The sequence below is a fragment of the Rana temporaria genome, chromosome 5 (assembly GCF_905171775.1).
Source record: "Rana temporaria chromosome 5, aRanTem1.1, whole genome shotgun sequence".
Lineage (NCBI taxonomy): Eukaryota > Metazoa > Chordata > Amphibia > Anura > Ranidae > Rana > Rana temporaria.
This window is the reverse complement of record NC_053493.1, coordinates 199,519,827-199,543,809: the sequence shown is the minus strand read 5'-3', so window position 1 is coordinate 199,543,809 and position 23,983 is coordinate 199,519,827. Positions and strand designations below refer to the sequence as shown.

The 23,983-nt window shown below is 45.4% G+C and overlaps 1 protein-coding gene across 2 annotated transcripts in view; it reads left to right on the top strand.

The window, feature by feature from the left end:
• The window catches only part of GALNT1 (polypeptide N-acetylgalactosaminyltransferase 1), a 229,675-nt gene that overhangs the window by 80,510 nt on the left and 125,182 nt on the right, over window positions 1-23,983 (top strand). For both annotated transcript variants that reach the window (XM_040353475.1, XM_040353476.1), the window contains exon 3: window positions 20,615-20,786. In XM_040353475.1, the coding sequence (XP_040209409.1) occupies window positions 20,615-20,786 (172 nt within the window). The remainder of the gene's footprint in view (window positions 1-20,614; window positions 20,787-23,983) is intronic.

The following is a 23,983-nucleotide window of genomic DNA, read 5'->3' as shown; positions in this document are numbered from 1 at the left end:
CCAGGGTCAGTTCACGTGAAAGGCAGAAACATGGCGGATAAACAATGCAGACGGCAGGCAGAGGCATAGTCGATAAACAGGTCAGGGTCAGTTGCACACCTGACATTTTTTTTGACGTCTTCTTCCGGTTGCTGATGGTGGAATATTTTCAGAAAAATGGCGCGGTCTGCTGACACAATCAAAGCGAATGCTTTTTTGGGGGGGGGGGGGAGAGCGACTTTCTGATAGATCAGGGCAGTGACAATTTTTTCAATAAATCTGGTAAAAGGGATGGGCATTTCCGTTGTTTTTTGGTAAGTGACATATGCATTATAAAGGGCCATATGGATCAAGTATTTTGCAACTTTTTTGTACCAAAAGAGGGACTTGCGTGTTGAGAGATAGGGCTGCAGCATTTGATCATTTAAATCCACCCCCCCCCATGAACTTATTGTATTCGTTGATGGAGCAAGGATTTTGAACGATACGGCGTCTCCTGTGAAGTTCCACTGAGGTGTCATCATGGATGGTGGACATGACGTAAACGTCTTTCTTATCCCTCCACTTCACGGCCAAAACTTCTTCGTTCCTCAGGCTTGCCGATTCCCCCCTTTGTAGCCTTGTGGTAATTAGACACTGTGGGAAGCCTTTCCTGTTTTTACGTGCAGTACCACAGGCCAAAGTTTTTATTCAGGAATAGGTGGCGAAAAAGGGGCAGACTGGTGTAGTAATTGTCCATGTATATGTGATACCCCTTTTGGAAAAGTGGGAATGCCAACTCCCATACAATTTTCCCGCTTATTCCCATATACGATGGACACTCAGGGGGCTGGAGCTGGGAGTCCTTGCCTTCGTACACATAGCCGGAGGAGCTTTCACAGAGCTTGTTAACTTCAAGCCGTACCTCGCTCTTACTGGGAATATACTGTTTGATTCCCAGCCGACCTGTGAAATGGACCAGGGATTCGTCCACAGAGATGTTCTGTTCCGGGATGTAAAGTTCGGCAAACTTCTTATTAAAAAAATCTATTAAGGGGCGAATTTTATACAATCTATCAAAGTCCGTATGATTTCGGGGGGGGGGGGGGGCACTGTGAGTTGTCGCTGAAATGCGAAAAAAATTGGCATATGGTGGATGGGCTTTTTAGACCAGTATGAATGTAATTCATTTTTTTGTAAATGATGCTGTGAAGTAACTCATCAGTGAAAAATAAATTAAAATAATCGATTTCAGAGAAATTTTCGGTGTTGGCCTGCACACCCCGATTGTGGCTGACCCTGTGCTAGAAGGCAGCCACAATGGGTTTGCCAAGGCCTCCGGAAGATGGTTTGGGCCCTAATTCTTTGGCGTGGAATTTCAGAGCTGGTACTGGGCCTTTCCTCCTGGGGTCTAGAAGTGCTTGTACTTAGCCTCTCCTCCTGGGGTCTAGCGCCATTGGCATTTGCTGATTGGCCATTGGGGTGTCCAGCTCTGCTGGTAGCTGCCTGGGGTTCAGTCTGTCGTTTTTTTTGGACGGACTACTTCCTCCTCTGATTCAGATATACTGCCTTCGGGGGGGGCTCATATTGCAAACCAGAATCGGAACTTGAATCAGAACTGTACTGGGGCGTTGAGAGCTCCCCGCTGCTCTCATCGGTTTGGGCTAGCACTTGGTATGCCTCTTCTGGGGTGTATAATCTTTTGGACATGGTGGCTGGCTGTATGACAGGGCTGCACGACAAGGACTAATGGGCTGTATGTCAGCTAGAAATTGGCTGCACGTCAGGCACTTATGGTCTCATGGGACGGGTACTCCTGATGGAGGGGACGGGTACTCCTGATGGAGGTGACGGGTACTCCTGATGGAGGGGACGGGTACTCCTGATGGAGGTGACGGGTACTCCTGATGGAGGTGACGGGTACTCCTGATGGAGGTGACGGGTACTCCTGATGGAGGTGACGGGTACTCCTGATGGAGGTGACGGGTACTCCTGATGGAGGTGACGGGTACTCCTGATGGAGGTGACGGGTACTCCTGATGGAGGTGACGGGTACTCCTGATGGAGGTGACGGGTACTCCTGATGGAGGTGACGGGTACTCCTGATGGAGGTGACGGGTACTCCTGATGGAGGTGACGGGTACTCCTGATGGAGGTGACGGGTACTCCTGATGGAGGTGACGGGTACTCCTGATGGAGGTGACGGGTACTCCTGATGGAGGTGACGGGTACTCCTGATGGAGGTGACTGGTGTAGCGGAGTACAATATTAAAATCCACAATCTCCGCTGGTAACCAGGGTGAATCCACAGTCAGCGCTGAAAAGTAAGGCAATGTCCCAAATCTCCCCCAGTAACCGGACGAAACACAGCTCTGGGAGTCAACTGACTTTTTATTCACAGGCTTCCATATTTATATCATTCCCTATGCAAGGGGGTAGCCAAACAGATTTAGCAGGGGTAATACAGTGAGGACCACATGGGGAACTTAACAGTTTGGATAATTCTCCCATCAGGCATTTCTGCACGAGGGAAAAGTCGGTTGATAGCTGGGGTCTGGGGATATGTGTTGTGGCAGTTCGGTTTAAAACTGCCGAACACCGATTGGGCAACATAAAACAAAGTACTTGAATGCTAGTGGCTTACGGCTGCTAGCATACAAATTACTAAGCCCACATAAGACCCAGCAGAATACATAGCATGCAATACAGACAACCCTATGACCTGTAACGTCCAGTGTTCCAGAAGTGGCTAGGTTTGCCACAACGGGTACTCGGGTACTCTTGATGGGGGGTGACGGGTACTCTTGATGGGGGGTGACGGGTGCTCGGGTACTCTTGATGGGGGGTGACGGGTACTCTTTATTCCAGGGGGGGACAATCTGGGCACAGTAGGTGACACTTTTACAATTGCAACACTGTAACTCACCGTTTTTGATTTCTCCTCACACAGGATCGTTGTGTGAGGCGAAAGATACAGCAACAGCAGTTACAGTCTGCTTTGTTTACACTTGTGATCAGCTGCGATTGGACACAGCCGGTCACGTGGTAAAGAGCAAAATTTCATTGGCTCTTTACCCTGATCGGGGCTGGGCTATGTCCAAGGGACGAGCCTCGTCCCCGATCGCCGCGCTGCGCGCCCCAGGGGGGCGCGTACGAGCGGCGTGCGCGACGGATGGAGGCAATGTGACCGGCTGTGATGGAATACAGCCGGTCACATAAACAAGTGAAGAACATCACAAACTGCTCCGGATCGGGGATGGGCTGTGCTGTGTGGGGTTGGGCTGTGTCCGAGAAACACGCCTAGTCCCCGATCGCCGCGATGCGGGCCCCTAGGGGGCCGCAGGAGAAGCGGTGGATGTCATATGATGTCCACTCTGAAAGACAAAGGGTTCCTGCAGACGTCATTTTGTCTATGGCGCGGTAAGGAACAGATTAAGGATGAGCCGCTCATTTAAGAAGGCCCTCTATATAGTTGGTGGTAAACCTAAAGGGGATTGTACCATTTGGCTATAACCAGCTAAAAGAGGACAGTGCACTAAAATGCAAGGGCTGCTCATTGCATATTGCCCTACTTCTCATCCAAAATCATTGCATTATAACCGTAGAAAAACAAAAAGTATATACTGTACTTGCATCTTACATTCCGTTTCTGCACTGGCGTGGGTGTTGTCCCATTTTTCCAAAACTTATGAGAAGATGCTTTAGTCAAGAGTAAGTTTATTTTCTATCCTTTTTCTGAAGATTCATTTTTATTTAATTTTTTTGTAATAATGCTTACATCTTTTCAGATAGGTGGAGAGGACATTATGTAATAAAGCAGAATTTGCACTAAAAGGTCCACTTAAGCTACCTTTTTTATATCTTTGGTAAAGTTTCTTCTTTATAATTTTTTTTTTCTCAGTAGAAGTGTGGAATGTCAGGCAGTGGACTGTGAGCAACTTGGACCCCTTACACTGAGCTAAAATGTCATGCTCGGACAGAGTAAGTGCAATCCAGTGGAGAGTGACACACCAGGAAGGGGTGTTCTGCAGCATTTTTACAGATCTAGATTTCAAGGGGAACTTTAGTATAGTGGCAGGGTTAGTGAATGCAGATTTGCATATGTGTCTTTTATACAGCAAGTCGAGTTAAAGTGGTTGTTAAGGTTCGTGTTTTTTCACCTTAATGCATCTTATGCATTAAGGTGAAAAAACACCTGACAATGATGGGGGGCCCCCCCCGTTTTACTTACCCGAGCCCGTTCACCTGCTCGTCTCTGGTGTCCTCTTCTCCATGGAGTCTCGCCGTTGATTGGATAGATTTATAGCAGCGCAGCCATTGGCTCCCACTGCTGTCAATCAAATCCAGTGACTCGGCTGCCGGGGTTGGGACCAAGACATACACTGTGTCTCTGGACACAGAGTGTATGAGACGGGAGCGCGCCTGCAAGGTAACCCCCTCGGGAGAGAGCTTCCTGAGTGGGTTAGCTATTGCAGGGAGTAGCAGAGCGCTGCCGTGGGACCCCAGAGGACGACGATCAGGGCCACTCTGTGCAAAACAAACTGCACAGTGGAGACAGGTATGTATGTGTATGTGTGTATATTTATTAAAACAAACATATCTGAACCTTTACAACCCCTTTTAATGCCAAAGAGCTCAATTTTGGTCTCATCTGACCACAGCACTTTCTCACAATCCCAGAATTATTTAGATGTTCATTGACATGACTGTATATGTGCCTCCTTTCTAATAAGGGGGGCTTGCTGTGTTTGGAGCAAGAAAAAAAATGCTGACTACGCATATGGATGTGGAAACATTATGCTTTGGGGCTGTTGCTCTGCTAAAGGTACAGGCAAACTTTGCTGCATTGAGGGGCCAATGGATGGGGCCATGTATTATAAAATCCTTGGATGAGAACCCTTTTCCCCCAGCCAGAACTCTGAAGATGGGTCGTGGCTGGTTCTTTCAGCATAACAATGACCCAAAACATACTGCCAAGGCAACAAAGAGTGCATTGAGGAGCACATTAAGTTTATGGAGTGGCCTAGTTAGTCTCCAGACCTTAACCCTATAGAAAATGTATGGAGGGAGCTGAGACTTTGAGTTGCCATGCTACAGCCAAGAAGTCTTAAGGCTACTTTCACACTGGGGCGTTGCGCCCTCGGCGGTAAAGCACCGCTATTTTTAGGGGCACTTTACCCTTGTTTTTGTGGCGCTATTCAGCCTCTAGCGGGATGCTTTTAACCCCCTCTAGTGGCTGAAAAAGGGTTAAAACCACCCGCTACCCATTGATTTCAACGGGCAGGGGAGCTTTAGGAGCAATGTATGCACCGCTCATACAGCGCCTCAAAGATGCAGCTGGCAGGACTTTTTGAGCGTCCTGCCAGCGCACCGCTACAGTGTGCTCCAGCCCTTGGGCTTTTTACATTGGAGTGAAGGTGGAGGCGCTTTAGTGCCTGCAAAGTGCCACTCTGTGTGAAAGTAGCCTGATGCCGCGTACACATGATAATTTTTCAGCATGAAAAAAACTTTGTTTTTCAAAAACGTCATTTAAAATGATTGTGTGTGGGCTTCGCATCATTTTTCAGGTTCTGAAAAAGGACAAAAAAAAATTTGAACATGCTGCATTTTTTTTTTTTTTAATTGTTTATTTAAAGATTTTTAAGTCATACAAAGTAATTACATAATCCAGACAATTGATTGGTCAAGAATACAGGGAATAAACACATTTTCATCAGGAAACATACAAGTCTGGATGTTTACAGGTTTGTTGTAACAAAAAAAAAAAATATGAATTAAGTAGTAAGTTCAACAAGAACAGCTAATCATGGCTCTGCTGAGTAGAAACCTATATCGGCAATCTATTACTTATACATAGACAAAAAAAAAAGAAAACGAGAAAAGAAAGAAAAGGGGTATTATCCTATATGAGGCAGAGGGGAATTTGGGCAATGGGTAATGAGTTATGGTGGGGTAGGGTGAGGCTCCGTGTTAAAATCAGAAGAGTCCCATCTCTCCCAAATAGCTTCAAATCTGGGTAGAGAATCATCTATAACCGCTGTAAGACGCTCCATCCTCCTAATATCAGCAATTGTTGATAAGAATTGTGCGAAGGTGGGAGGGGAGGTATCTCTCCATCGTTGTGGGATGACACTTTTGGCTGCCAGTAAAAGAAAAGCCACCAGTTTGCAAAGATTTTTGGAGATTTTCGGGAGAGGTAAGCCTAGCAACATATATAAAGGCTGAAAGGGTACGCTGATTCCTAGGACCTTCTCGAGGAGATCATGGACCTGTGACCAGAAGGGAGTAATTAATGGACAATCCCAAAAGATGTGGAGGTGGGTACCCACAGAGGAGCTACATCTCCAACATTGGCTATGTGGGGTCAATCCACGTGCTGCCAGAAATTCTGGGGTTCTGTACCAGAACATAAGTATTTTATATGCAGTTTCTTTCTGGCCCACACATCTAGAGACTCTTGAGGTAGCGTCCCAAATTCGTCTCCAATCTCCCAGTGAGATGGGTTTACACAATATGTGGGACCATTTCCTCATATATAAATGGGTGTTTTCAGAGAGGGGAGAAGCTGAGTGTAAGATTTTGTAGATAGTGGAGATCTGGTGAAGTTCGTATGCTGCATTTTTTAACGTTGTTTTAAACAATGTCGTTTTTCGGGTTGTAAAAAATTATCGTGTGTGGGCTAAAATGACGAAAAACCCTGCGCATGCTCGGAAGCAAGTTATGAGACGGGAGCGCTCGTTCTGGTAAAACTACCGTTCATAATGGAGTAAGCACATTCATCACGCTGTAACAGACAGAAAAGAGCGAATCGTCTTTTACTAATACGGAATCAGCTAAAGCAGCCCAAAGGTGAATGGAACTTCCTCTTTAAAGTGCCGTCCTACGTGTTGTACGTCACCGCGCTTTGCTAGATCATTTTTGAAAAATTATGGTGTGTAGGCAACATCGTTTTAATGATGAAGTTGGGAAAACTTTGTTTTTTAGAAAAATGATCGTGTGTACGCGGCATAAGGCTTTAGAGAAGAACTGTAAAGAAGCGTAGACCATAAACACTACAGAGATGTGTGCAAACCTGGTAACTACAAGAAATGTCTTGCCTCTGCTTGCCAACAAGGGTTTCACCACCAATTACTAAGTCATGTTTTGCTTTGTGATCAAATACTTATTTTACTCACTGAACTGCAACTCGATTTATAACATTTGTATCAAATGTTTTTATTTCTGGATTTTTGGTTGATATTCTGTCTATATCATTTTTAAAATACAACTATGATAAATAATATAGACCCTTCATTTCTTTGTAAGTGGGCAAACTTTCAAAATCTTCAGGGGATCAAATATTTTTTTCTCCACTGTATCACAATCCTTTCTTGAATGTTTGCTTTTTTTTTTGCAGTCTTTACAGACTAATAAAATGTAACAGTCGGTAAACGCTATGTAATGTTTTCAGTACATCAAACTGCAATACAAATGTACTCTGTTTTTTTAAGTATCAAAGCAATAACGAGTATCTATAAATAACATGCACTTGCCTGTAAGCAAGGTTTACTGCTGTGAAATGATTGTGCCCTTTTACCTTGTGACGGCAACTCAGCCAGTGCAGTGAATGTTTTAGCATAACTCTTCATGGTTTGATGAGAGCTTGCACTAGCCGTTATGTGAGCAGAATGGCACTGCAGGAACTTGGAGTGTGGATGAAAAAGGGTGTTGGCGACTTTAAAAGCATTTTAAAGCAACACGTTGTTTTAAGAGAAATATTTTCAAGTATATTCTCAACTCAAAAATGTACCACTACCTTCTATTGCTTTCACCCTCCTGAAAATTCCTATATACAGTATCTCACACAAGTGGGTACACCCCTCACATTTTTGTAAATATTTTATTATATCTTTATGTGACAACACTGAAGAAATTACAATTTGCTACAATGTAAAGTAGTGAGTGTACATTTTCTGTGCCATCAAAATAACTCAACACACAGCCATTAATGTCTAAACCGCTGGCAACAAAAGTGAGTACACCCCTAAGTAAAAATTTCCAAACTGGGACCAAAGTGTCAATATTTTGTGTGGCCACCATTATTTTCCAGCACTGCCTTAATCCTCTTGGGCATGGAGATCACCAGAGCCTCACAGGTTGCCACTGGAGTCCTCTTCTACTCATCCATGACGACATCACTGAGCTTATGGATGTTGGAGATCTTGCGCTCCTCCCCCTTCCTTTTGGAGATGCCCCACAGATGCTCAATAGGGTTTAGGTCTGGAGACCTGCTTGGCTAATCAATCACCTTTTACCCTCAGCTTCTTTAGCAAGGCAGTGGTCATCTTGGATGTGTGTTTGGGGTCATTGTTATGTTGGAATACTGCCCTGCGACCCAGTCTCCGAAGGGAGGGGGATCATGCTCTGCTTCATTATGTCACAGTACATGTTGGCATTCATGGTTTTCTCAAGGAACTGTAGCTCCCCACTGCTAACAGCACTCATGCAGCCCCAGACTATGACACTCCCACCACCATACTTGACTGTAGGCAAGACACACTTGTCTTTGTACTCCTCACCGCTTGACACCATCTGAACCAAAGTAGTTTATCTTGGTTCATCAGACCACAGGACATGGTTCCAGTAGCTCATGTCCTTAGTTTGCTTGTCTTCAACAAACTGTTTGCAGGCTTTCTTGTGCATCATCTTTAGAAGCATCTTCCTTTTGGGATGACAACCATGCAGACCAATTTGATGCAGTGTGCAGCGTATGGATTGAGCACTGACAGGCTGACTCCCTCACCGCTTCATCCTCTGCAGCAATGCTGGCAGCACTCGTAGGTCTATTTCCCACCTGCGGGTGTGCCGATGTGCATGGCCGGCGTTCACGATGATGGCCGGCCATGCACAATCGTAGGCACGAGAGGCAGTACAGGGACGGGTGTGTGTAAACACACCCGTCCCTGTTCTGTGAGGAGAGGAAAGGCAGATTGTGGTTCCTAGCTTGTAGGAACTCACAAGCTGTCAATTCCTCCAGTCACTTCCATCCCCCATACAGTTAGAACACACTAGGGAACACATTTAACCCCTTGAACACCACACAGTGTTAACCCCTTCCCTGCCAGTGACATTTACACAGTAATCAGTGCATTTTTGTAGCACTGATCGCTGTATAAATGCCAGTGGTCCCAAAATGTTGTCAAGTGTCCAAAGTGTCTGCTATAATGTCGCAGTCCCAACAAAAATCCCAGATCATCGCCATTACTAGTAAAAAAAAAAAATGCTATAAAGACGCTCTAACGTTTGCACAAACCAATCAATACACGTATTGCAATTTTTGTTACCAAAAATATGTATAAGAATACATATCGGCCTAAACTGAGGAAAACATTGGCTTTTTTTAAAAAATTGCCTTTTCTTAAAAAATTGGGGATATTTATTATAGCAAAAAAAATTTTTTTTATAGCGCAAAAAATTAAAACCGCAGAGATGATCAAATACCACCAAAAGAAAGCTCTATTTGTGGGGAAAACGTTTTTTGTTTGGGTACAACAACCACGCAATTGTCAGTTTTAAATCTACGCAGTGCCAATTTTCATATGGTTATAGTGTTGCATGACCGCAATTGTCATTCAAAGTGTAACAGTGCTGAAAGCTGAAAATTGGTCTGGTAAGGAAGTGGGTGAAAATATATATATATTAGGGTTGTCCCGATACCACTTTTTTTAGGACCAAGTACAAGTACCGATACTTTTTTTCATGTACTCGCCGATGCCGATTACCGATACTTTTTTTTTTAATGCCAAGTGTCAGTTCGACTGATGGGGACTGATAGGTGGCACCGACTGATGGGGACTGATAGGTGGCACTGACTGATGGCCACTGATAGGTGGCACCTATTGGCACTGATAGGCGGCAGTTATGGGCACTGATGGCACTGACAGGTGGCTGGCACTGATAGGCGGCAGTTATGGGCACTGATAGGTGGCTGGCACTGTTAGATTGCACTGATACTTATAGGCACTGACAGGTGGCTGGCACTTATGCAACTGTGATAGTGTGTACAACTGTGACAGTATTCATTCAGCGTTTTACTTGCCGAGGGCTGCTATTATGTCCGTCCTGCTCTCTGCCCCTCTTAGCAGTTAGCACGATCTCGGCGCCCGCTCTTAGCCCCTTCTCAGTGCCCGCTTTCCGCCGACTCTCCGCCCCTCTTAGCAATTGGCGCAATCTCAGCCCCCGCTCTCTGCCCGCTCGTCGCTTTGTTTTTTCTAGGTATCGGCAGAAGCATCGGGAGCATTTGCGCGAGTACAAGTGCTTGCGCAAATGCTCTGTATCGGTCCCGATACTAGTATCTATCTATTATAAAATTAGTTTTATTTCTTTATAAAATAATGTCACAATTAATTGTGAAAAAAAAAATTACAACTTCAAAAAACTCGCCATGCCTTTTACTAAATCATATATATACTCAACAGGGTATAACCATAAAATAATAATGTTCCATCCACATGAAAACAATCCATGTAGAAATTCAACGTGATAAATTGTCCATCGTGACTGAATAACATAATAAAGATGTCATGAGATTGAATGAACCATCCCAACGAAGATCTTCAGATGTAGTTATGAATGTGCTTACCGGAACCGTTGGGGTAGCACAATAATTTTACACTTACTTTAACTAAATACCTTGGACTGTCTCTACTTTCCAAAACAGGGGTCATTTTGTAGGTGTTTGTACTGTCCTGGCATGAGATAGACCATCAGTACATCAAAATTGATCTGTGTGTGTGTATGTATATATGTGTGTATGTATGTGTATGTATGTATGTGTGTATATATATATGTATATGTATATGTGTGTGTATATATATATATATATATATATATATATATATATATATATATATATATATATATATATATATAAATTTTTTTTCTCTATTTATCTAATTCTGGGTTGTTTTCACCAAAGAATTTTAGCAGAATACATTTTGGCCTACATTTAAACTTATTCATTATCAAGATATTGCAGGTAAAAAGTGTAAAAACCAAAATTTCAAAGGTATACAGGGTTAATATTAGTGTAACAAACACTGTACACAAAATATGAAGATATTGCATTAGATTCTGTAAGTAGAGGTCGACCAATATATCGGCCAATATTTGGCCTTTTTAAAGAAATCGGCCAATTACTGACCGCACCGTGCCTGAAGACCCACGAGTGTTCCGCCTCCCTTCCCCACACTCCATTGGCAGAGCGGCACATGACGATTGCCAGAGCTGCTCAGTGTGTGAAACTGACATATGTCGCTACGTGTATGTGGCCTGCCCCCTTTCTTAAGCAGCACAATCATTGGCTGGTGTTTGATAGCTGCAGGGCCCTGCCCAACCCTGATATCTGATAGTTTTATGGCATTTACTACCACTTTACGTGCTCAACACCAAATTTACATACATATTAGTATAAAGTGATACATAATTGATTTCCTACTTATTTAAATAAAAATGTAAACAAATAAATGTAATCATCATGCCCATTTACAGATTCACCACTAATCGGTAATAAAGCAGTTGAGATCTAGCTCTATATTCAAGCCATCAGGCGCTAAAGTACGTAAAGTGTATATGTACTTTGTTTCCCTCTTGGAGAGGTCTCTAACTCTATTGCAACACCTCCAAGAGGGGTATGCCTTATCCATGCCCCAAAATGTTAACTGGGATGTTAACACAAAATGTTCTGACACCTGAATCCCCCACCCCCCCCCCCCCAAAAAAAAATTACATGCCAAATGTGGCATGCAAGGGGGCAAGGAGTGGTTTAAAGGGAAGTTCCACTTTTGGGTGGAACTCTGCTTTAAACTCAGAATTTAAGAAAAAACTCACTTCATCCAGACCACACAAGTGTAAATAGGTCACCAAATGTTGAAATCTTAATTTCACTTGTCGTCCATGGACGGACACAGCCCCTCAATTCTTGACAAGTGGGTTATGTTCCCCGTTTACAGGAGAGGACTAGGCAGAAACATATTGGATATACATACACATGTCATTTAAACAGAGTTGAACAGGGCACGGTCCCTTCGGACATAACCCTCCTCACTGCAGCATGCAGCCTCAGTTTCGTTCTGCCTAGCAAAGGACGTATGGCTCCCTTTTGGGTCCAGCGCCCGGTGGAAAAGATTTTTATTTTATTTTTACTTTTATTTTGTCGTTTTTGACCTCTATCGAATGTCGGCTGAGAGACAGGCTGGATATTCTAGATTCTTGTAGTCTTCTCAGTTCGGCCAGCCAGCGTGAGCACACCTTTGCAAAGAGGCTGGGTCTGCCACGACATGCCCCATGACTCCTAGGGTGGCCAGTGAGCCTTGCTCCGGGTCCGCACATGACTGTTGTCTCACTCACAGCGGACTGGGCCGACGGCTACCTCCATTGCGGTTGTACGCCTGTCTGGAATGCGTCAGTAAGTCCTTGCGTGGACGGGTAAGTACAGTCCCTCCCTCTTAGGTGGGGTGGTACGGCTGAGCATTCCTGGGGTTCGGGTATCCTCCCTTCCCTGCTCCCTGGGTCTCTCTGCTGTTCTGCATTGCTGTCGGGGTAGGGGGTGAGGGCACCTAGTGGAGGGGTCTGTGCGCCTGAGGACCTGTGTGTTTGTTTTTTACTGCTGGGCCCCGCTTTTCGGGTCGTTTGGGGTGCTGGGCAGCATTTCTCCATGTTCAGTTTTTAAAAGACTGTGTTTTGCCGCCGTTCTGACGACGCTGGCGCAATGTTTTGGTGGATTTTCAGTTTGCATTGAAAATTCCATTGGCGGCCATTTTGTTGTAGCCACGCCAGGCTCCATTTACTGCGCTCGGTGGCCATCTTGCCTGAGCTCTCGGCCTCTAGCTGTGGCTCTTACGGCGCGAAACGCTGTTCTTCACACGCAGCACCTCACAACTTCTCCTCACAAGCACGGGCAGCGGCGCTGAGCAGTCCTCCAGTGTGGCGAGTCCCCTGGGTTACCCCCCCGGTCAGCGCAACAGAAGTGGTGGGTGTTTTTTTTCTGCTCATTCTAGACGGGCCCTGGGAGTTTCAGTATCTGGTCCTTCTTCCCCCAGCATGACAGAGGCAGCTGGTACTTCTGCTCCTGCACTCACTATAGACTCTTTGTCGGCAGTCCTGGAAACATTTGTGGCCAGGGTGGAAGCGTCATGTGGCAGTAAGGGGGGTAAAAAGCGCCCCCTCCCTCCGCTATCCCCAGGGGAATGTTCAGATTCAGACCAGGACCTGGCTCAGGCGCTTGGTTCTGTTTTATGAGGACGTGGACCAGGACCTTCCTGGTGAGGAAGACACTGTTAACTGGGTCAGGGCATAAGGCACTTGTCAGGGAGCTTATCAATGCTGTAAGGGACTCTCTTAAGCTGGACAGTGCAGCTAAGGTATGCGATGAGGGCTCGGTATCCTTTGGGTCACACAAATCAGACCGCTCTGTTAAGGTTTTTCCTTATGTGTCCTTCTTTGATAAATTCATTGATGCACAATGGGAAAAGCCGCAGAAGGCTTTTGTAGTCCCTCACCGCCTGGCAATTCGGTACCACCTTTGAGGAGAACCTTTTAAAGAAGTGGACTTCTCCTCCGGTGGTGGACCTTCCGGTCGCCAGGCTAAACAAGGTGACCACTCTCCCTATAGAGGGAACTCCTTTTAAGGATCAGACTGATAGAAGATCCAAAGCACTGACCCGCTCCATGTTTACCATGCTGGGGTCTGCCTTGCGGCCTATTGTGGCCACTACCCTGGTGTCTCAGACACTTACTGAGTGGGCAAAGATTTTGCACCAGGCCGCTGAGGAGCACCAGCTCCCATCCGAGGTAATTAGACTGGCTGACCAGCTGGTCCAGGGCCTTGTCTGTTTGTGATGTTTCATTAGATGCAGCACCCTTGATATTCAGGGCTTCTGTTTCAGCGGTGGTTTTACGCCGCCTGCTTTGGCTAAAATGCTGGTCTGCGGACCAGGCCTCTAAGAAGGCCCTGGTGGATTTACCCTTCAAGGATAGGAGGCTTTTTGGGTCTTCACTGGACGACATTATCAAGGATGTCACAGGAGGGAAGAGCACTCTCCTCCCTCAGTTCTCCAAGGGGAAGGAACTCCGCCACAAGCCGGTCCCTTTTTTTCCGGCACAGAAGCCTTTTTTTCGTCAGTCAGGGCCCGCGGGTAAACCCTCCCAGACCGACAATGGCTCAGCTGGGGGACAGAAACGTCCCTGGGTGCGTAAGCCGAACAAGCCGGCACCCAAGCCCGCAACTGCATGAAGGCCTGCCCCCGCCCGACTCATGGGTGGGGGGACGGCTTTGCAGGTTCACAGCTCGGTGGACCTCTCTGCTCTCTGACCGATGGGTCTGCGAGGTGGTCTTTTCGGGGTACAAGATAGAGTTTCTGTCCTATCCCCCGAACAGATTCTTTCCCTCAAGTCTCCCTCTCCTACCAGCTCGTCGGGCTGCCCTGTTGGGGGCAGTTGGAGACCTACTAGGTTGTGGAGTAATTTTACCTGTTCCGCAAGACAAGAGGTTTCAGGGTTTTTACTCAAATCTGTTTGTGGTCCCGAAGGAGGACGGGGTCCGTCCGACCCTGGACCTCAAGGCTCTAAACGCCTTTGAAAGTAAGGAGGTTCCGCATGAAATCAATTCGCTCGGTGGTAGCTGCGCTCCACCCAGGGGACTTTCTGGCGTCCTTGGACATCAAGGACGCATACTTGCATGTTCCAATCTGCGCAAGTCACCAGAGGTTTCTGCGCTTTGCGATCGGCGAGGACCACTATCAGTTTGTGGCCCTCCCTTTTGGCCTGGCGTCAGCACCAAGGGTTTTTACCAAGGTGCTTGCGCCGATCCTAGCTTTGCTGAGACAGCGAGGCATTGCCATTACTGACGATCTTCTTCTGAGAGTAGCTTCTGCCTCAGAATTAAGGGAGGACGTTTCTATAACCAGTCAAGCCCTCCAAGAATTGGGGTGGATGTCGAATATTCAGAAGTCGGTCCTGGTTCCGACTCAGCGTTTGGAATATCTTGGTTTGATTCTGGACTCCTCGGAAGCGAGGGTCTTTCTACCCCTGGAAAAATTGCAGACCCTCCAGTCTGCTGTGAGACTTCTGACATTCGGCAAATGGTCGTCTCTCCGGTTTTGTATGCGAGGTCTGGGCCTCATGGTGGCCTCGTTCGAGGCTGTACCGTACGCCCAGTTCCACACTCGTGTTCTACAGAGGGAGATCCTGTCCAAGTGGAACAGATCTCCTTCGTCGCTGGATCGTCAGATTCAGGTCAGCCACCTGGTCAGGGCTTCTCTGATCTGGTGGCTGAGATCCCCGGCTCTTCAGTCAGGAAAGTCCTTTCTCCCCTTTCAGTGGACAATGGTTATGACGGACGCCAGCCTCACGGGCTGGGGGGGGTCCAGTCGGCCCAGTGTCGTTGGACGCTAGAAGAGTCCCGTCTACCGATCAATGTCTTGGAACTTCAGGCGATCAGGCTCTGTCTCTCCTCGTGGTCAAGGAGGTTGCAAGGCCGCCCGATCAGAATCCAGTCGGACAACGCCACGGCGGTGGCTTATATCAACCATCAGGGGGGAACTCCGAGCTTGGCGGCAGCGTCCGACGTCGCTCACATCCTAAGATGGGCAGAAAGAAGCGTGCCGGCTACATTCCAGGTGTGGAGAACTGGCAGGCAGACTACCTGAACAGCCAGATGCTGGACCAGGGAGAGTGGTCATTGCATTGCAGAGGTGTTTCAACTCCTCTGCAGGAGATGGGGAACACCATATGTGGATCTCCTGGTCTCTCGGCTCAACCGCAAGGTGTCGAGGTTCGTGGACAGGTCCAGAGATCCCTGGGTGGACGCATTGGTAGCCCCGTGAGGAACTGTACCGATTAATCTATGCCTTTCCCCCATTAAAGTTGCTGCCTCGTCTGCTCCGCAGAGTGGAGGTCGAGGGGATTCCGATGATTCTAATCGCCCCGGATTGGCCCTGGCGTCCCTGGTACGCCGATCTCATGCGCCTTGGTGGCTGCCAATGCGGGAGGACCTTCTGTCTCAAGGTCCTATACTCCATCCTGCTTTACAGTCACTGGCTTTAATGGCATGGCTATTGAAAGCCAGGTTTTAAGGGACCAAGGTCTTTCCAACTCTGTCATTCCAACTATGTTGCTTGCACGGAAGTCTTCTTCTAGGAAGATTTACCATCGCACTTGGAAAGCCTACATCTCTGTGTGAAGGATCCTGCTGTTCTTACAGGGCGGCGTGGACCAGAAGCTTGCCTTAAGCACCATTAAGGGTCAGATTTCAGTCTTGCCCGTCTTCTTTCAGCGGCCTTTGGCGGCCCATACCCTGGTGGGTACCTTTGTGCAGGGGGTTCGTCATATACTTCCCCCCCCCCCCCTTAGACCACCTCTTCCCCCATGGGATTTGAATCTGGTGCTCTCGGTTCTTCAGAAATCTCCCTTCGAGAGATTCCTCTCGACACTTTCTCAGAAGGTGGCCTTCCTGGTGGCCATTACGTCTCTTAGAAGGGTTTCTGAGTTGGCGGCCTTGTCCTGCAAGTCACCATACTTGGTCCTCCATAAGGATAAGGCGGTGTTACGCCCGTGACCTTCCTTTTTTCCGAAGGTGGTTTCGTCTTTTCACCTTAACGAGGACATTGTGCTTCCATCCTTGTGTCCGTAGCCGGTGCATGGTAGGGAGGTTGCACTCCATTCCTTAGACGTGGTACGCGCTCTGTGGGTGTACCTGTTAGCTACGGCTCCGTTTCGGAGGTCGGACTCACTTTTTGTGTCGGTATCTGGTCCACAAAAGGGCCTGGCGGTCTCGTCTGCCACCATTTCTCGGTGGATCAGACAGACTGTCATACAGGCTTATGCTCTTAGGGGGCGGGCGCCCCCCTTTCCGGTCACGGCACATTCAACCAGGGCAATTGGTGCTTCCTGGGCTTTCCGACATCAAGCATCAGTCTCACTGGTGTGTAAAGCGGCAACCTGGTCGTCCGTTCACACCTTCTCAAAATTTTACAAGGTTGATGTGAGTGCATATTCAGTTGCTTCCTTCGGCCGCAAGGTTTTGCAGGCGGCTGTTTAAAGTTGCATCTCCTCCGTTGAGGAGCTCTGTCTGTTTGGGGTGAAGTTGTGTGGGTTTTTTCCACTGATACTGTTCCCACCCCTCATTTTTTTGACACAGCTTGGGGACATCCCACTTGTCAAGAATTGAGAGGCTGTGTCCGTCCATGGACAACAAGAGAAAATAGGATTTTTTGTACTCACCGTAAAATCCTTTTCTTTGTCGTCCATGGACGGACACAGCACACACCCCTCGTTTTTTAGGTTTGTACTGCTTGTTACGAACTGAGGCTGCATGCTGCAGGGAGAAGGGTTATGTCCGGAGGGCCCGCCCCCTGGGCGGGGCTGTTCAACTCTGTTTAAATGGCATGTGTATGTATATCTAACATGTTTCTGCCTAGTCCTTTCCTGTAAACAGGGAACATAACCCACTTGTCAAGAATTAAGAGGCTGTGTCTGTCCATGGACGACACAAGGATTTTACGGTGAGTACAAAAAATCCTATTTTCGCTTATTTTATTACCTACCAAAACCTACCAAAACCTGTTTTGCCACATACAAAGATTTTTAAAAATTAAGAGAGTATAATTTTCCAAAGAGTCTCTTTTTTTAAGACCAGCCTGAATTAAAGTATTGTCTGTGTTCTCCTTGGAAGACCTTCTGAATGTTTGTTTTTTGGACAGCACAAGGTTTGCCTGCATGTAATGAAAAATTTGAATATATATAATATAGTGTGTGTGTGATAAAAAAAAAATTATATATATATATATATATATATATATATATATATATATATATATATATATATATATATATATATATATATATATATATATATAATTTTTTTTAATAATATAGAGATGTCAAGGATTCACATGGGGAAAATGTGAACAAGAAACCACATTATAGTCATAACATTTTTATTCATTATGTGTCTGACACTTGCCACCTTTCTAAACATTGATCTACTGCATTTGACAGGTGGCTGTAAAATTATATGGTGCCTTGTCTATTTTGACCCTAAAAAGCCCACACCAGCATGCATTACACACAGTTGCAGGGTGATTGCAGTGTGGCCCCATTCCCCTAAATTGGGTTGCTTTTGGTAGCAATACTGCTCACCAAACACTACAGGGTATAATTATTGTCGCAGAGCAATAATAATAAATGCAAATTTTTTTGCAGGTGAGAAAATGTGCATTTACTATTTAAAAAAATTGGCTATTATATTTTTACATTCCTTTTTAATACTGCTTACCTGGACCTGTACTTATGCATGCATATATTTATTTACTTTTGTAAATTGACTTGAATGGCGTATTATGAGATGATTGATTTACCATTTTTTTTATTTATGTAAATACTGCATAAGGCGAAAGTGTCACATTATTCAGTTATCTCATGTGATATTCTTTAGTGGATTGCGTGCTTGGTCTTATAAATGGACATTGTACAACCTCCACCTCAGTCTTGCCCTATGAGTGTGAAGTCAATTAGGCACTGTAACTTGACAGATCAACTTAAAGTGGAGGTTCACCCGGAAATAACATTTTTTACCCTTAGATTCCTGCTCATTTTGTCTAGGGGAATCGGCTAGTTGTTTTAAAATCGAAGCTGTACTTACCGTTGTAGAGAGCGATCTTCTCCGCCGCTTCCGGGTATGGGCTGCAGGACTGGGCGTTCCTATTTTGATTGACAGTCTTCCGACAGGCTTCCGACGGTCGCATCCATCGCGTCACAATTTTCCGAAAGTAGCCGAACGTCGGTGCACAGGCGCAGTATAGAGCCGCACCGACGTCCGGCTTCTTTCGGCTACTCGTGACGCGATGGATGCGACCGTCGGAAGCCTGTCAATCAAAATAGGAACGCCCAGTCCCGAAGACCATACCCGGAAGCGGTGGAAAAGATCGCTCTCTACAACGGTAAGTACAGCTTCGATTTAAAAACAACTAGCCGATTCCTCTAGAAAAAATGAGCATCAATCTAAGGGTAAAAAATTTTTTATGGGTGAACTCCCGCTTTAAGGAGAAGTATAGCCAAAGCATATTGGCTGTACTTCTGCTGATCACAGTAATATAGTTTGTTTTTCACTCCTGTAACCTGTTTTCAGGCGATGCACAGGCAGGGTGGTAAAATAAACTCCTGCAAGCAGCATCTTCGGAGCGGTGAAGGATCAGTGTGTACACTGCTCCTCCACCGCCCCTGCCCATTGAAATCACTATAGCGTCGTTTGAGGGGTGGTTTTAACCATTTTCCGGTCGCTAGTGGGGTTAAAAGTGCCCCACTAGCGGGCAAAAACCTCCGCTAAAATTACGGTAAAGCGCCCCTAAAAATAGCGGGGATTTACCGCTGACGCCACGCCAGTGTGAAAAGGGCCTTGGTCTCCCCCGGTCAGCCTTCCTGTCACTGCTGCCACTGTTTTCCTGGTCTGCCTGTCACCCTCAGTGACACCTGCCGCCTCTCCTGATCAATCGGTCACCTCTCTGTTTCGCCGGTAACTACCCCCGTCTCCTCTGTGGTGGCACTGTCCTCGTTCACTCCCGCTCCTCCTTCCTGATGGCTCCCACCTGCCTACACTCTCCTTCCCCAGGTCTCCTGCCGCCGCCGGTCTTGGCTTCAGTGGAGGGGGGGGGGGGCAGATCCTACACACCACGCTGCTTAGTGCCTGCCTTTCGTGGGTTTTCATGCCAATCCGTGCAACAGCACCACCTGCTGGCCACCCCTAGCAGAAAACTAGAAGGAAGTGCCAAGTAAACTAGAAGGTGGTGTGTATTATGGCATCCAAAGAGTTCAATTTTGGTCTCATCTGACCAGATTATATTCTCCCCAGTATTCCACAGGCTTGTTTAAAGCTTCAACGTGCTTTTCCTTCAGCATTGGAGTTTTGCATGGTGAGCGTGCATACAGGCCATGGCGGTTGAGTGCATTACTTATTGTTTTGTTTGAAACAATTGTACCTGCTAATTCCAGGTATTTCTGAAGCTCTCCACAAGTGGTCCTTGGCTCTTGGACAACTCTTCTGATAATTCTTTTCACTCGTCTGTCAGAAATCTTACGAGGAGCACCTGGTCGTGGCCAGTTTATGGTGAAATTATGTTCTTTCCACTTCCATTTTTTTTTTTTTTGGCCCCAACAGTGCTCACTGGAACATTTCAGAAGTTTAGAAATCCTTATGTAGCCAATTCTATCAGTATGTTTTGCAACACCTCCCTTTCTTAATTTGTTCAGTAAATTCAGAAATTCTGTTATGTGTAAAAAATTATTTTTGTTTTCTTTGAATGTATAGATTGCATGGGTTGTTACTGACGTGGTGAAAATGGCATCTTTTAGAAATGTATTCACCTAGAAAAATGGTGACCTGTATAATACTACTTTTTACCTGCTGTGTGTGTATGTATATGTGTGTGTGTGTGTGTGTGTGTGTGTGTGTGTGTATATGTATGTGTGTGTGTATATATGTGTGTATATATGTGTGTATATATGTGTGTGTTACATTTGATGGCTGACGTAAGCGCATTGTATAGGAAAAAAATTGTAGTATTTAAACATTACTGTGGTGTTGATTTTATGCTCAAGAAAATAAATTCTTTTTTTCTTTAAGGTCCTGGTGTTCAGAAACCACACGAAGGTCCAGGAGAAATGGGGAAGCCTGTTGTTGTACCTAAAGAGGACCAAGAGCAGATGAGGGAAAAGTTTAAAATCAATCAGTTCAATTTAATGGCCAGTGAGATGATAGCACTGAACAGAACTCTACCTGATGTACGGCTAGAAGGGTAAGTGACGTTCATTAATTATGAAGTTTAAAATTAAAGTAGAACTAAAGGCAAACTGTTTGTTTAATTTTCTCCAAAACATAAAACAAAGGTTTATAACCCCCATTAGGATTGTTTTTTTTCTGTGTACCATTAGGGAGATTTTCCTTCATTTCTCCCTGCCCCATAGTCAAAACAGGAAGTGAGATGAAATCACTCCAAATTAAGAGACTCCCCTCTTACCACGGTCACCATAACTACATTTTTCCTGATGCTTTGCGCACAACCGTGAAATGAATGGAAAATGGTAGCAGAGCACGCCAGATACCAGAGCTTCTTGTTTATGCTCACAGCTGAGCCGCACGCCGTATCTTGAAATCACTTGCCAGTGACAGTATTGGCCCATGCCTTCCCTCAAGCTGCTGTATGAACCTGCTGTAACCTGACACATTTATCAAGCCTTGTAAATTATTTTAAATAAACCAAGACTTTTTTACACTATCTCTGCCTCCTTGTGGCACTTTTTGTTGGAGCCAAATCGTTTTGCAGATTGATGAGGATTATGAGGGGGTGCAAGTGTCTCATGTTTGTTGGACTGAGATGTTACATTGCAACAAATGATTTTTCTTTGAAAATATTGATTGCATCTGGGATTGCACCTGGGAGAGAGGTCCGATCAAGGAGGCATCTTGAGGAATTTGTATTTTCATATATGCCTGGTGGCTGTTCGTGGCCGAGGAATTCTGATGAACGCATTTGTGTGGCCCTACAGGTGAAACACTTTGTTTGATGCACGCTGCACTTTAGAAGGCACGGTGTGGGATTAACCACATTTTGCCGGTCAATGACCGGGCCACTTTTTGCGATTCGGCACTGCGTCTGTTTAACTGACAATTGCGCGTTCGTGCGACGTGGCTCCCAAACAAAATTGGCGTCCTTTTTTCCCCCACAAATATAGCTTTCTTTTGGTGGTATTTGATCACCTCTGCGGTTTTTATTTTTTGCGCTATAAACTAAAATAGAGCAACAATTTTGAAAAAAATGAATATTTTTAAATTTTTGCTGTAATAAATATTCCCCAAAAATATATAAAAAAACTTTTTTTCCTTAGTTTAGGCCTATACGTATTCTTCTACATATTTTTCGTTAAAAAAATCGCAATAAGCGTTTGATAGGTTTGCACAAAAGATAGGGGATAGATTTATGGCATTTTTTTTTATATATATATATATATATATATATATATATAATTTATTACTAGTAATGGCGGCGATCTGCGATTTTTATCGGTACTGCGACCTCATGGCGGACACTTTTGGCACATTTTTGGGACCATTGCCTTTTTTATAGCGATCGGTGCTATAAAAATGCATTGATTACTGTAAAAATGTCACTGGCCAGGAAGGGGTTAATTATGTTCCCTATAGTGTGTTCTAACTGAAGGCGGTGGGACTGACTAGGGGAAATGACAGCTCGCTGTTCATACTTTGTATGAACATGCGATCAGTAATTTCTCCCCCTGAAAGGCCCGGCCCTCTCGTCTCTCCTGACGTCAGCCCCACCCGACTCTCTTCTTATCTGATAGCTACAGTCAGTGGGCGGGGCTGAGAAGTCCCCGCTGATGTCAGGAGAGAGGCGGGTCGGGCAGTCACATGAGTGGCAAATACAGTGTATACACACACACTAAGAAATGCAGGTATGGAGCAATGTATATTTTAAAATGCACATACATCGGTGGGCACTTAGGCTGCATTCACACCTGAGCGTTTTGTCGCCTGAAGCGCGACTCTCAAAGACGCTTGTCACTGCAAATCGCGGTAAAAAACTCTGCAATTTGTTGCGGTAAAAAGCGCCGCAAATCGCCTACGCTTAGGTGTGAATGCAGCCTTAAATGCTTGTAACTCTGCATTTATTACCACACCGTTATTTTGACAGCTACGCTCAGTGGGCTCTTCCGGGCATGTCATATGATGTCACGGACATCGATTTTTTTCCGGTCACATGCATCGATGCCGCATCAGGGACACCTGGTTTGCGATGCATCAATGCAGTGGTTAATTTCAGCACCCCTAATAAGCTTGTACCTTCAGGTGATTGGACACTGCCAAGCTTTCAAGGACACACTCTCAGGGCACCTCCCCTTAAACTCTACCTCAGTCCAGTGAGTCTAAGTTTTTTTTTTTTTCTTTTTTTTGTGTTCTAAGGTGGTGGACCTATTCTCCTTCATAGGGAAATCATTCTTCGCTTAACTAGTTTTAATATTTTCCTTTTACTATTAATGCCTAATTGTGTTGGAGGAGTCAACTGAGGGTTCTGCAGCCTTGTTAAAATCTTTACAAATTATAATAGCTTTGTCACAATAAAGTTTGAGTTTTTGAAGTAAGGATTCATACATAACTTTTTGATGGGTATTGGGGGGGGGGGGGGGGGGCATAAATATTTTTTTGATAACATGGTTGTTAAGACATTGAGAGGATAAGGAATCTGCCATTGGGGTTGACTTCTAAGTAGTCAAGTTGAAATAAAATTGTGTCTGATTGTAATCATTACAAAGAAATAGTGAGAGAATTTGTAGTGGGAGCACTTTGGAGCTTTGTGTTTGGAAAAGTGGAACTCCTGTACGCAAATGACATCATTTTGAGAAAGGGCTTCTTTACATTGCATGACCTTTTTGTATTGAGAGTTTAGCCCTCTGGCATTTATAGAGACAATTTAAAGCGCCATTTGGGAAGAGTAGAGATGCAGCATTAGGCACCTGTAAAGCATATGCAACTAGAGGGATTGGCTTCCATATTGGCATATCAAACAGTATTACATTGCAAGACTGGGGTCTAAATATACATCAATATGGAAAACATGTATATAGTACCAGCATTATAATGAGCATGAGATTAGAGCAACAAACGAAATAAAGAAAAATAAAGTAATACAACGAGATATAACTTGGGTGTACCTAGCACACAACTTTTCTAGGGGGGGAAAAACTAACATAATGCAGTAGCCCTGCAGAGGGGTTGCAAAGAAATCACTGAGCAGGAAGCCACTCCAGAATGTATAGAGGCATACAGTATTTTAGCAAGTCGCATTAGGTGTTATTAACTGTCTCAAGCATGCGGTATCCTGGGGATGGGATTGCAGTGGTACAGGTCAGTATCTGAATATTCGGAGAGGCAGTTAAACCCCAGTTGTGTAATTCAGGGTTCGACAAACCCCGGGCG